At 39.6% G+C, this 13858-nt stretch overlaps 1 protein-coding gene across 3 annotated transcripts in view; it reads left to right on the forward strand.

Moving 5' to 3' along the window:
• Positions 1–13858, forward strand: part of IQSEC1 (IQ motif and Sec7 domain 1) — a 63040-nt gene that overhangs the window by 12068 nt on the left and 37114 nt on the right. For all 3 annotated transcript variants that reach the window (XM_026066414.1, XM_026066416.1, XM_026066415.1), the window contains one exon: positions 1607–2871. In XM_026066414.1, the coding sequence (XP_025922199.1) occupies positions 1613–2871 (1259 nt within the window). In that variant the 5' untranslated portion in view covers positions 1607–1612. The remainder of the gene's footprint in view (positions 1–1606; positions 2872–13858) is intronic.

The raw sequence follows: 13858 nt of genomic DNA on the forward strand, positions 1-13858 counted from the left end.
GACAGACTACAGAAAATTATTCAGAGAATTGCAGATTCCTAGCTCAGAGATCAGTCATAGCTTTTTGAGTTTAGTTGAATTAAGTTTCGAGATACAGTCAGAGGAGCATTTCTTTAGCAGTAGCCCTGTTCTGAGCAGCTAGCTTCCTCAGTTATGCCAGTAACTGTGCATAAGAGTTTATGCATCTGGATACAAAAGCTGATCAGTGATTCAGATTTTAAAAACAACCTAGCCAAAAAATAGATCATTTTTAATGTGGAAGGGGAATGGGAACTGCTGAGCCTTGCAGTAGCACTGAAAAAAATACTTCTCCAACTACGCCCGAATGGTAGACACAATGGGCTAGAGAATATTTTTAGTAGCATTTAACTGCAGCTAGTTACACAGAATGGGGAAAAAGGCCCTCTGTGCATCAATATCTGAACTTAACAGTTGTTTAGAGAGGTCCCTCAAGTATGGGGTGTGTGTGCGTGTAAATAAAACATAGGGACTAATGGAAAAGGGTACCTGGATTTGGGAGAGTGGAGAAATGGCATTTGAGTCATTTGAGTGTTATGAAAATTGCATGTGTATAAGCAAAAAAGCTGCCAGAGAACTGGCATTTTGTATGGGTCGTACTACACATACTGATTTATCATGGGTGTTTTGTGTTTGTGAATAATACGGATCCAGCAAAGACTAATCAGGAAGACAGAAATTAAATACTGGGGAAAAAAAAGAAACTAAAAATAGATATTCATCTGATTCGGTGGTTTCTAATAAGTGATGTTTTTTCATATTTTGGAAGGAAATGTCTGAAAATATCTAATGCATAATATTATTTCAAAGGTATTGACATGTCATTTTCTCTAGGTTGAATTGATAGCATTTATAATGTGTTTATTTTGCATATTCATTCTGTTAATTGGAAATACTAGTAATGTTGAATGTAATTACAAAAATGAAAACAGATTTGAAATTTCCTTTAGAAACTCTGAAAAATAGAGACAGTGTGCATGTTTGTAATCTCTCAGAACAGCTCCTGAACTGTATAATCTGGGAGGTTCAGATTTCCTTTGATACCAGGCTTGGGTGAAACTATGCTACCTGGTTTTTGTTTGTGTAGAAAGTGACACGCGCCTGGTAAGATGATTGCCACTTGTAGAATTTATGACTAAAATATGGCAATTTGTTATACACCTGAATTCCACCCTTGCAACAGCTCTCCCTACAAAGAAATAACAACTGCATCATGCCACATTAGAGTCCTATTTTGTCTGCTTTGACAAGGGCACACCAATCTAAATGTATGAAAACTCAAATTTAAACACACGCACACAACCAGCACCTTCATTTTATGTGACATGGTTCACATACTCATATTTCTGTGTCTGTATTTTTACGGTGGACTTTGCAAATGACTGTCCAGTTCGTTATTTGTGCAGTTGTTAGTCTGGAGCTTCATGGTTTTACTTTCAAAAACAGTATACACCAACATGAAAAGTTCTTGAAAATTATCTTAAAATCATTTTTTGAATGATTTATCTTAAAATCATACTTTGAAGACATTTGCCGAGTTATAACCTGCATCAAGTTACAAAGCAATTATGTTTCTTCCTTTTTATAGGTGGAAATGCTAGAACGGAAATATGGAGGCCGTCTCATAACTAGACATGCTGCTCGTACTATACAAACAGCTTTTCGCCAGTATCAGATGAACAAAAATTTTGAGCGTCTTAGAAGTTCTATGTCTGAAAATCGCATGTCAAGACGCATTGTGCTGTCCAATATGAGAATGCAGTTTTCCTTTGAAGGACCTGAGAAAGTCCACAGCTCTTACTTTGAAGGAAAGCAAGTTTCTGTTACAAATGACGGGTCAAAACTGGGATCCCTGGTACAATCTGAATGTGGTGACCTTGGAGAGTCAGCTACAATGAAGTCTCCAGCAGCATCTACTGATTTTGCAGATGCTATAACAGAACTGGAGGATGCTTTTTCCAGGCAAGTGAAATCTCTTGCAGAGTCTATTGATGATGCACTAAATTGCCGTAGTCTTCATTCTGATGAAGTCCAGACTCCAGATCAAGTCAGAAGTCGTGAAATGGAAAGAGATAGTTGTACTCAAACTAAACCAGCAATCCATAATGTGGATCACAGGAAGCTTGATGAGATGACAGCATCATACAGTGATGTTACATTATATATCGATGAGGAAGAGTTATCCCCACCCCTTCCCCTCTCCCAGTCAGTGGACAGACCATCCAGCACAGAATCTGATTTGAGACTCCGATCAGTGAACTCTTCTCAAGAGTACTGGTCCATGACCCACAAAGATGATAAAATAGACACTGATACAAGCTGCAGGAGCACCCCTTCACTGGAATGTCAGGAACAGAGGATGAGAATGGATCATCTGCCATTGCTAACTATAGAGCCACCCAGTGACAGTTCAGTGGACTTGAGTGATCGCTCAGAGAGAGGTTCATTAAAGAGACAAAATGCGTATGACCGAGGAATCACTAGTCAACAAGGAAGCCCAAAACACATCCCTCACAGTATTCCTGCCAAGATTATATCCCGAGAGGAACAGGAGGCAAGACATAGGCCTAGACCTATAGATAGTCATTTAGCTATTAATGGCACAGCAAACAGGCAAAGCAAATCGGAGTCTGATTATTCGGATGGAGACAATGACAGCATCAACAGCACTTCCAACTCTAATGATACAATAAATTGCAGCTCAGAATCTTCTTCTAGAGACAGCCTAAGGGAACAAACCCTGAGCAAACAAACATACCACAAAGAAACTCGTAACAGCTGGGATTCCCCTGCCTTCAGTAATGATGTTATCAGGAAACGCCATTATAGAATTGGACTAAACCTTTTTAACAAGTAAGTACAGTGTTTCCTCCTTCTCTCTGTGTTTGGTAGAATTGCAGCCACTGGACAAAGAATGTTTAACTTGTGTCAGATAAGTAAGACTGCAGTCTGACATTGGCTTTTCCGTAAAAGAAAGAAAGAAAAAAAAAGTACATTCCTTTAATGGAGATGTGGGAGATGTTTAAAGAAGTAACACTTAAAAAGAAAAAAACTGTTCTTGAAGATCAGAATAGACAGACAATGCAATAGGCCATTAGGTCAAACAGCTCCTTTGCCTGCTGGTGGTGACTGTTCATGTTAAAGGGGCTTGCAAGTAAAGTAGACATCTTCACAGTTAATCTGCTTTGCAGGAGGGGGAAGAAAAAAAAGGTAACTTTGTATTATAGTAAACTATTAAAAAGGATCAGATCCTTTCTTGTTGAAAATTGTTTCTTTCATCCTGACCTATTTTTGATGTTTGTAGAATCAATAGAATAGATTCAAGATTTCTTCCTGCCCTAGTCATGTAGGTGTGGGAAGCTTGTCATATGGGCATTAAAAATAACAAGCAGTGTGAGATGAGTTTACCTGTTTAACTTAAGCAGGACCTGAAATTTGTTCAGTAGATTTCATCAAAACTTTGATACGAAAAAACAATGCACTGAATATATTATGCCAAATATTTTAAATACAGCATTATCACAGAATATATATTTCTATCTATGTCTATTAATTTTTCCACTTACGGAGTTTAAAATTCTTATAAAGTAATTTTCTTGAGCTTCTTTATATTTTGTTGAAATATTTTTGGCGTTGCTGTATGGCTGTAGAAAACCATGAATATAATGACAGAGGGTAGCAAACAATACACTTCTGAAACTCTGTGTATTCACATTACTGGAGTTGCGTAGATCTCATCTGAACTGTCATAATCTGAAGGTAAGAATGGGTAGGTGCTTGGCACTAGAATTCTCCGTGTGTTTTCTTCACTGCACTGTTGAAGCCTCACAGGCCAGTGTCCCTGCCTCTAGCATGGGCTCAATGTAGTTGCCTCCTCAGACTTATCCTGGCACTAGCGCTTCTAAAACTCCTCAGAACACTCAGATGAGAGATGCTGAGTGACAAAATTCATTCTGATTTTTCTTCAAAATATTGTCGGCAGCTCACAGTGTTGTTTGTAGAAGCTTTTAAAATTCTCTGCTGAGTACTTCAGGATCTCTATATGAAAACTGTGTAGCTTCTGAAGAGCTAGGAGATATTTCACAGTGTGTTGCCATAGACCTTGCCTCACAATTTCCTACAACTTAAGTAATTTCAGCCCTCCTTTTCAGCTAGCAGTTCTGTGATTTGTTTTGTTTGGATTAATAGGTCAGTGGTTCATCATATAATAAATACGTTGTAACATTGGAAATAATTTAAGTCTTTTGATGCCTTAATGTGAGGTTATGCATTACAATACTAAATATGGATCAGGCAAGTTTGGCTGTGAAAACTTTCAAGTTTGTTTTTAAATCTTTGTAAAAGAAGTTAATAGGCCTTTTTAGGAGTCTTTAACCAATTGGAAGTGTGTAAGTCAAAGGATCTTTGCAAACTTTTTGTGCTCATGAAGTAGGCTGGGCAGGAAGTTATGGCAGTTTGCTTTTTTAGGATATTTGAAAACTCTAACACCCTTTGGTGGTGGAGGGAGAAGGTGCTGGTACTGTCTGGCTGGTGTTTAAAATATTTAGTGTTTGCTCATTATTTATGTAGTAATTAAGACTTAAACAGTCTATGATCAGTGAACTTCAGGCTTGATAATATAGTCTTTTGAGTCAATGGCAGAAGGTGGAGGAGAAAAGGGTGAATGGAAAAAGTGCTCAAGCAACATGCAGAGATGAATGAGAGCATTGGAAATTGTCAGATGCTTCCCAGTCATATCAGTAGGAGGCTGAGAGTGAAAAATAAGCACCAAAAATAGAAAAGAATAGAGGAGACTGAAAGGCATCTAAGACATCTTTCTGCATTGACTTGAATGCTGGAGAATAGATTTTAAAAAATGTATATATATTTTTATACTTATAGCTATTGACTGGCTTGGAGATGACTTTTTGCAGTTTCTGAGCAGCGAATTCTAAAACATAGCACTGCATAGAACTCCAGGCAGCAGCTCCATACGTGATCTTCTGCTGTGTTTTTCATTCCCTTCACCCTGTTTTGTCTCCTGTATTGATATAGAACTGAAGATTCTCAATACCTTCTGGTGAGAGCTCAGACAGTCCCCCATTAACCCACATATTTTGCTTTTAATTGTGGCTCTTCAAGTCCACAGGGATTGTGACATTTCATTAATAGCTTTATTTCCCCTTTTTGCTGTGTCAGGTATTAAACCATCACAGAATCTGACAGAGCATGAATCTATACCCTTTCAAAAAGGTAGCTGGGAAAACTTTTGAAGCTTTGTTCTTCAAAAAGTTCATAAGGAGAATATGAGAGTATATAAGCAGGATTACAAATTGCATTTTTGAAGTAACTAAAGAGATATAGATTGTTTTGGGGCACTCGAAGAGATTTACAGGTGATGGGTTTTTCAGTGTGAAGAATCTTTTCTGCATAGTTGCTTTAGTTTCAATTAATTTCTGAGCAGCATGCAAATAATATAAATTAGCCCATCATTCTCAGCATATGAGGAATGTCATAGCATCTTATGTGTCCAAACATTTCTTGAAAAATAAGTCACATCCAAGATGCCAGTTCCTTTGAAGTCTGCTATTTCGCATGTAGGACAACGAAAAGGAGCATTGTCCAACCTGAAGTTCGTTGTTACACACATGCCAAGTTGGCCTGCAGGTCAAATGGACTGTTTCACAAATCAGTCCCATCTCCTCAGTCTCTGTCATGACGTGACCAAAATGCAACTGCCCAGCATCGTGTATGAGAACGGTGTGCTTCCTCACTCAGTCCTGTGTTGCAGACTGCTTGTGCTTCCCATCGTGTGACCAGATGTGTACCCACAATGTGATAAGATGCTTTTTTTAATCTACTCTCCAGTGTTCGAGTCAGTGCAGCAAAATCATTGGAATGTCTTTTGATCAGGTGATCATCCATGACACGTTTATGATTGTATAGTGAGGGAGGAGTACAAATCTCTGCAGTGAGTTCCTGAGAGGATGTGTGCTCCACCCATGCGGAAGGACTCTGCACAGAACTGAAAAGCAACAGCTTTGGAAGCTACCTATTTTGAGAAATCAAGATTTTTCCAGAAGTTTGTATGTAGCAGAGGAAATTTTAGAGCTGTCTTTTACAAGAAGTTCATGTTAATTTTATCATATCTTTGAAATCTTTCTCACAAATTAAGAATCCCAAACCTTAATTAACAAATAATCATTTCATTTCTTTCTGGTGTATGAAGCTTGGTTGAAATACCAAAAATTTAGAACCGAAGAAAGTAAATGTTTGACTTTTAGTAGAGAAAATATTTTTGCTTAGTTCACTAGGAGTGTTGAAAGAGTAGGGTTTTAAAACACATGAAAAGTCACTATCCCTTGCACCATTGAAATTTCAGGAGGTACTTCATGATTTTTCTGGCTTTCCTTTCACAATAATAATTTTCAGAAGCCAAAGTGCAGTTTTCTTACTAGTGGCCCTTTATTAGAATAGCTGATTATGGGTGGAATAGAAGTTAAGCATGACTGGTTCTAGCATGTCTAGTTCACTTAATTGCCATCTTTACATTACAAAAACAAAACATTAGTAACATAACAAAATATTTGTAGCTCAAAGGTCATTGGAGAATGGAGAATACAGGACAGTAGAGAAGAAAACTCTAGGTAAAGTGGATACCATATTTTATCAGTTTTATCACTTGATCATAGAATTTTTTTCAAACTATAACTTGGCACTCAACTTGGGACCTCAATGTTGATTTTTAAAAGTGTATTTTTTAAAGATGTTCTGTGGTATCCACTCTACCAGAACATCTGCTATCACCAAAACAGAATGATTTCTGCAGAAGAAATGACAGCAGCTCCTGTACGTACTCAGGCTTTTGAATGGCAGTAGTGAACATCCCCTGCCAGTAGGCTGCCAGGTTGTGTGTTAACATTCATTGCCTTGCGAAAGGAAGGGCTGCAGGTACGTGCCCAAAGTACAAGGGCTCCCAGGGAAGCCTGGTGATGCAGCTGTGTTGAATTAGGCATTTTCCTCAGCGTACTCAGAAAGGGATGTGGTCTGGGAGAAATGACTGTAGAAACCATTCTTTCCTTGTAGGCAGGAGGAAAACACTACCTAGAAGAGTTTATTTTGCAGGATCCCAACCCTGCCCACGCAAATCCAGCCTTTGAGACTGGTTTGCTTATGAACAAGGCTTCAAGAGGGCTTTTGACTGCTGCTTAAAAAAAGGGGGGGTGGGGAGGACTGATTTTGTTCTTGTGTTTGTTTTGACTGCAGTCTGGAAATACCAGGTTTACCAGTTACTGCAGCCCAATATGGTAGGATATTCAGGTTCTCTTCTGCTACTGGTGCACTGATAGTTCCAACAGATTAAATAGGACGGGATGGTTTAACCTCAGCGGTCTGAAGAAACACGTCCTATCCTTGCGTCAAATTTGCCCTCAGTAGCAGCAGATCCTAATTCTGTGCTGCGCTGTGCACACATAGGAAGAACTATATTGCCAGATCCCTTTCTGCTCTTGTGCCACCCCATACAGTGGCAGCAAGTCTGGCGCCCTTCCAGTTATTTGTGGCTCTGAGGTGTGAGTAGCAGGGCAATGTTTGTTGGTAACGCTGGCCCCGATTCCTGACTCCTCGCACTGAAGCATGGCACACCCAGTCAGACGGTATGGGCTGGAGTGTGGCGCAGTGATTATTCAGCGGGGGACATACATGCGTACACCCATTCTTTATTAATAAAGTGTTCTCAGCACAACTTGGGCAGCACTGGAGTGCTTTGAGAATATATGGCGACTATGCCCAGTATTGTAAAATATGGGAGATAAAAGTTTGTTTCTCAGATTCATTTGTTAATCTGGCAGGGACTGGGATCATGTGTAGTATCTCCCTTGGGATACGAAACATTGGAAGACACTGGTAGTGTCCTCTCATCTGTCAGTATTCATGTGGTGGTTTAATTTTTTTCCATCTCAGCCAATCTTATTAGTGTTGTTGCTCTTGCAAATTTCTGATGTTGTCCATGAAAACAGACTGTAAAGTATTGCTTATGTACCACTTTCACTGTACCTTTGTGCTTTTTGTTATGCTGTTGCATAATTTTGTTGAGGAGGGGTTTTTTTTGTGGTATTTTGAAGGTTTTACAGCCTAATGTTGCATGTAAGTCTTGGAGGTAAATGAGTGTAACGCTGCAGCACAGTACTAGAATGGAGGCTAGGCTATACAGTAAATATTTTTACAGTATAACAGCTCTTAAGTTTCCCAGATGCCTTTTCCCCTTTTTGTTCTCTTTTATTTCTGGAATAGGTAGTGACATATGGAAAATTGTTCCCTGCATGTCTCCTGTCCATTACAGCTTATCTGTTTTGAAGTGTTTTCTGTAGCTTCCTTAATAACAAGCTGTTATCAGAGTTCCCACTCTTTCAAAGTTCTCTCAAAGGATTTCTTGACAGGGCTAGAAGGGTATGGGGATGTATTTGTGCTATGCAATGATGCATCATCTTTTGACCTCTAAGCCTTGAAAACCTTACCTTCTTCATTTTTTGTGTGATGGGGGTGATTTTTTTTTTAAGTTTAAAAATCTTTAGTGATATGACTTGGATATTAATCCAGGTACAGACTTCTTAAAACATGCCTAGAGTTGCTGGAATATTAAGTATTTCTTTATTTTGCTAAGCAGATAGAAGAGGAATTTGTCTTTTGCTAAGTGCAGGTGGGATTATACCAAATAGAATCTTGTGAATTACAACTCTTGGAGAAATTCTTGCTGGAAATTTGACAGATAATGTCATATTTGTGAGAAGGCATGTTTGTCATCAGCTTTTCCATAGACCTTTAACTGTTCAATATATGTATATAGTTTCCATCGTTTACATTTAGATATAGGTTGAAGGTTACATTCAGAAAGTACTGTGAGACTTTTGTCCATTTGAAATCCTTAAAAGTTGCCATATGATATTAAAAAAAATTGTTTTACAAATAGCTACTAGCTTAAATACTGTAATAAACCTACTAATCTGATGTTGCTCCATTTACACTTGTTACATGCCTCATGAATTTCACTTGATTGAGATGCTGAGCATGCTTTCAGTATGAGCTTTTAGTCAGCTCTCATGTCATCCATTCAGCATTGTAATGTTTGGTCTGAAAACACATATTTTTAGACAGTCCCCCTTAGAATTTTAAGTTGAAAGCTTATTGGAAAAAATTTCTAATGGTCTTAGACTTTGTAAGAGTGTATCAGGTAGGAGGGAGAAGGTGTAAATCAAACTGTTTTCTTTACCTTTGAACATTTCTCTTTTTTTTTGTGTTGTCAGTTGACTTCTGCTATCTTTGCAAGTCATGTTTCTTGTGTGATTTTTTTGGAAGGATCCTATAGAAAAAGGAGAGGGAAGGAAAGACAGGAGGCTTGTTCAGGATTTCATAACAGAGAGCTGTTTGCTATCCCTGAAATTTTCAGCATATGCTGAAGGGGACTTTACTGTTGTTACAACATCTGGACTGCAGATTGTTCAGCCACAGACAGTTCCAACAAAAATTAAAATCAAAGCGCTCCATGTAGTTTGTCCTCTAACACGCAGAGGAGTTAAGTAAGAAGAGAAGAATGTTTCTAGTATGACTCTCATTATTTCTAAAAACGTTTAGCCCTAAGTGTGAGAACACCCGGAGAAGAAAAGCTGTGGCTTTTGTTCTGTGCATGTTTTGTGTTTTTCTCCCTGCGGACCATTTCCTTTTTGTCCCCCTTTTTCCAAACTGGGTGCCTTGGTTAGCATCCATAATGTCCTGCCCAAAAAACAGCTGAAATCTATAACTGTGAGAATTCAGCCAATACTATATTTAAGTGCTGGTTTCAAGTATGGGCATAAGGATTCCCTTTGCTGTCATTAAAAGGGAGTATAAACTCTACCAAATGCTGAAGGCAAATCTAGCCTTTGGAAGGCGGCTGTGTGAGCAGCACTAGCTGTGTGCGAGCGTCCCTGGAACGGCGCGAGCGGCATTACCTCATCGGCCGCCGCCAGCTCCGCCTGCCCTTAGACATTCGGGGCACGCGGCTGCCGCCCGCTGCTGCGTGCCGGGAATGGGTAACGGGTCGCTTCGGCAGCGCCCGCATGCCTGCTCAGGGCAGAGCCCGTTATTAGAAAATAACCGTCTGAATGAGGGGATTTGGCTTGGGCGGCTGAGTAGCTGATATGACCCTGGAAGCCAGAATTTTAATTCATTTGTTTTCTCCCTTTAAATCTCAAGTGACCAGATCTTGAGAATGAAAAATGTGGCCAGCTGCCTTTGCAGGCATGCTGAGAGCAGTGTGAATAGCAAGTTGGGAAGGCTCCATAGAGACCTTTGGAAGCAGATTTAAGGGAAAGAGAAGACAGCACCACCTCTTATCTCCTTTTTAATAATAATCAGCTGTCTACTGAACTGCAGTATGGAGGGTCTATAGATGAAAAATGTGAAGATCTTTGATTTTTTGCATTGCCAGTTTGGGATCCCTTTTGAAGTAAACACGATTGTCAGTATTTTCTGATTTGCAGTCAGCAGGGTTTCAGAAACCGAAGCTCAAATGTTTCTGTTGTGTGTAACTAGGGGTGAGGGTGTGGAAAGAGAATTTAGGGCAGGGACACTGGAAACACTAAGACAGGGTCTGTTTCTCAACTTCAAGGCCATAGTCATCTTAGTTGCTCATTTCTGACTACAGTTGGGTAAACATGAAAGCAGTACTCCATCCTAGCAGGTGCTGCTGAGAGACCCTGCGGGTTTCTCATGTGCTCTTGTCTCCAAGTGAAGTATATTTAGTTCTGCTGGATGCTACAAACTTTCCTCTACTGTTTGAGAAATGCAGAGTTGCAATGGGATCAGAGGAGGATGAGAAAATCCTAGTAGAGTGTTTTAGTCCATTTATTTCAGTAAAATATTTCCTTCCTTCTTGTAGGGAGGGAAGAGGAGGCAAAATAGCTCAATCTTTCCACCACTGAGAGAGGAAATAACGAAGAGCTACAAAAATTACTACAGCATGATGACTCGGGTTGTTCTTGCTAGCCCGGACGTGTACAGCTACTGCCTTGCAATTGCTTAGGGTGTACCTTGTGAGTCTCCTAATGGCACTGACTGCTTTGGTCCTCCAGGCTGATGCTTCTCTTACAGAAGAATTGTATTTCTGGAGTAGTTTTAAACTCTATTTATCCCCTTTTATTGGAATAACCCGGAGTTAGTCTGCTTGGACCCTGTAGCTACATCCTACACTCTAAACAGTTTTGTAATCCGATTCAGGTGATAATTTTCAGACAGGCCTAAACATTCAGCAGCGGTCATATTGTTTAATATATAATTTTGTAGCACTTTATCATCTAAAATAAACTACTTGATCACATGGAAAGTAATAGTAGAACTGTTTAGGTAGGTTGTTTATCCAATTTTCTGAAAAAAGATGTCTGCAGAGGTTCCTCTCTTTATCTCCCTCCCACACCAAATAACAGTGGGCACTGAGATCACTTCCTAGTAAATACTTGTTTTAGTGACATGAGTATAAATGAGCTTTCACCAAATAGACATTACGCTAGGTAATTTGCTGCAATTGAAAGCAAGTTGTGACCTTCACACCTGTGGTGGTGCTGTTCTGTTTGTTTTGCATGAATGTAGGCAAGTTACGGAGAAGATGAATATTTAATAATTTAGTGGGGAGAAACCTTTCCCAGTAACCTGGTTACAATGGCCCTGGCCCTGGTTGGGCCTCCTGCCCAAATATTGTGGACAACTGTCTCCCTGATTCAGGAGATGCAGAGAAGCTATGAGAAATGTGCAGTTTGTTTGCTTATTTTCCTGACCAAGGGACCCATTTTAGTTACCAGAAGATGCAATTTATACCTACTTCTTCTTTCTCTTCAGTAAACAATTCTGTAACATTAGGAAGACACAGAACAGATTTTTCCAGACAGTTTTTCTACTTTTTCAGTCCCCTTTTTGCCTTGCTGTGTTGTTGAATGAACTCTGACAAGCTGTTTTGGCACCGGTTTGGTTAGCCTTTTAAGGATGTTGGGTCTTTTTCTTCTTTCACAGAAGGTTTAAAATAGGCTTAGCGATTCTCTTAGCTTCATTGCTGCCGCAGTAGGGTGTTCGGCAAAAGTAAAGTACAACCATGGAAACAAAATTTAGCTCCCTGCCGAGATTAGAAGAGTATTCAGGTCATCTTATTGCCACCTTGAATATATATATTAAAAAAAAACAACCCAAAAACCTGACCTCTTAAATCGTACTAAGAGAAGTTTTAGATTCTTGCTATTAAAAAGGTGTCCCTGAAGCAAGATTTTACTAGATTTCAGTGTCGAACTAATGCTTTGTTTTGTGAGAATTGTAAATATTTTCAAGATGGGGTCTCTAATATCAAAGGTGAGGGAGATTTATTTTCCTGTGGAGAGAGGGCTGGCATTGTAGCTGTGTTGGTTTCCCCAACCCCAACATGAAAAGATTTCCCTGGCAGCAGCGTGTTTACGAACTGTTTCTGTTTGCAGTGCTGACAGCCTCTAAGCAAAATCTGTAGCTCTGTTTTTTGCTTGTTTTCAGGTTCTCTCCACTTAAAAGTCCTTTCAGAGTAGTGTGTGTGTGCCTAAATGTAGAGGAGAAACTAAAAAGCATAGATATGCCATTCAGGGGTACTGAATTTCTTCCTAAATGCTTCACCAAGCTTCTAACTTTGACTCAGGCTAGCTTTATCCCCACTGACTCAAATGACTCTGAGAACAGTATGTTTATGGTTGCTTACATTGTGTGAATGAACCCCTATTTTACCTCCATGGCTACTTTTGGCATTGCTGGATGTTGGAAATGTAGACTTGGGCAAGCTGCTTTCTGTGCTCACTTGTTTATTAATGCTGCCGTTTTACAGCTCGGTTATTGTTTGAACATCTAAAAGGAAACACAAAGATTTAAAGTGGTTTTGGATGCGTGTAAGCTTTACCTGTTTAGCAAGTCAGAAATTGGGAAGGTTTTGCCCACCTTTGTCGTGTGGTTTTGCTGTGTGGTGCTCTTGGAGGCAGTGCAGGCTGTTCTCGCTGTTGGCCATTGCAGAGGTGCCTCAGCCCCACTGTGGCTTCAGTAGTGCAGCTGATTTAACAGCTACCTGGGGAGCTTGTCTGGATTTAAAAAACAAAACAAACACAAAAAAACCCAACAAATAAGAAAACAACCAAAACCACTTTTTCTCTTAGTTCAACTTGTCAGGAAGTCCTAAATCAGCAACGGGAATGAGGGAAGAGACATCTGTGAATGCAGGCACTGCCATTGAAGTGCTGACCAAACTATGGTTTAATTTCTTTTGCAGTAAGATTGACCCTACCATTAAGTCTGGCAGATAACAGTAAAAGCTAAGTTCCTGCTGATCTCTTTCTTACCAGCTACCAAATTCACTTACCAAATTCACTGCAATGTTTTGGCAGAAGATTCCTACAATTTGAAAGATAACAATTTGAATATTCAGATAACACAAAGCTATATTTCCCATGTGCGACTAACTTGGAATCTGGTGTTACTTTATATCCAGCAGCAGCATATGGTGACTTTCTACACATGCCTTGTTTTTTGGCTGGAGCAGTAGCTGTGTGCGTGTGCCTGCTCCTGACTCTGCCTTTCCGGCCTGCCTGACATCTTTCCATGCCCTGCTCTACACTAGTGTTTCACAAACACTGGCTGGTGTCAAGAGCATCTCTGAAAACAGAATTCAAGCAGAAGAAACATCCAGCCAGTGACTGGAGTTGCATGATTTTGAGAGTCCATATTTAGTAATTCATGGAACTCTAGGGCTTTTTTTTTTTTTTTTAATCACTGGCAAATAAGATTTTCTGCAGCAGCTAGTTGGTGATTTTCATTGTGGATTGATGATTTG

The sequence above is a fragment of the Apteryx rowi genome, unplaced genomic scaffold (genome assembly GCF_003343035.1).
Source record: "Apteryx rowi isolate R43461 unplaced genomic scaffold, aptRow1 scaffold_240, whole genome shotgun sequence".
Classification (NCBI taxonomy): domain Eukaryota; kingdom Metazoa; phylum Chordata; class Aves; order Apterygiformes; family Apterygidae; genus Apteryx; species Apteryx rowi.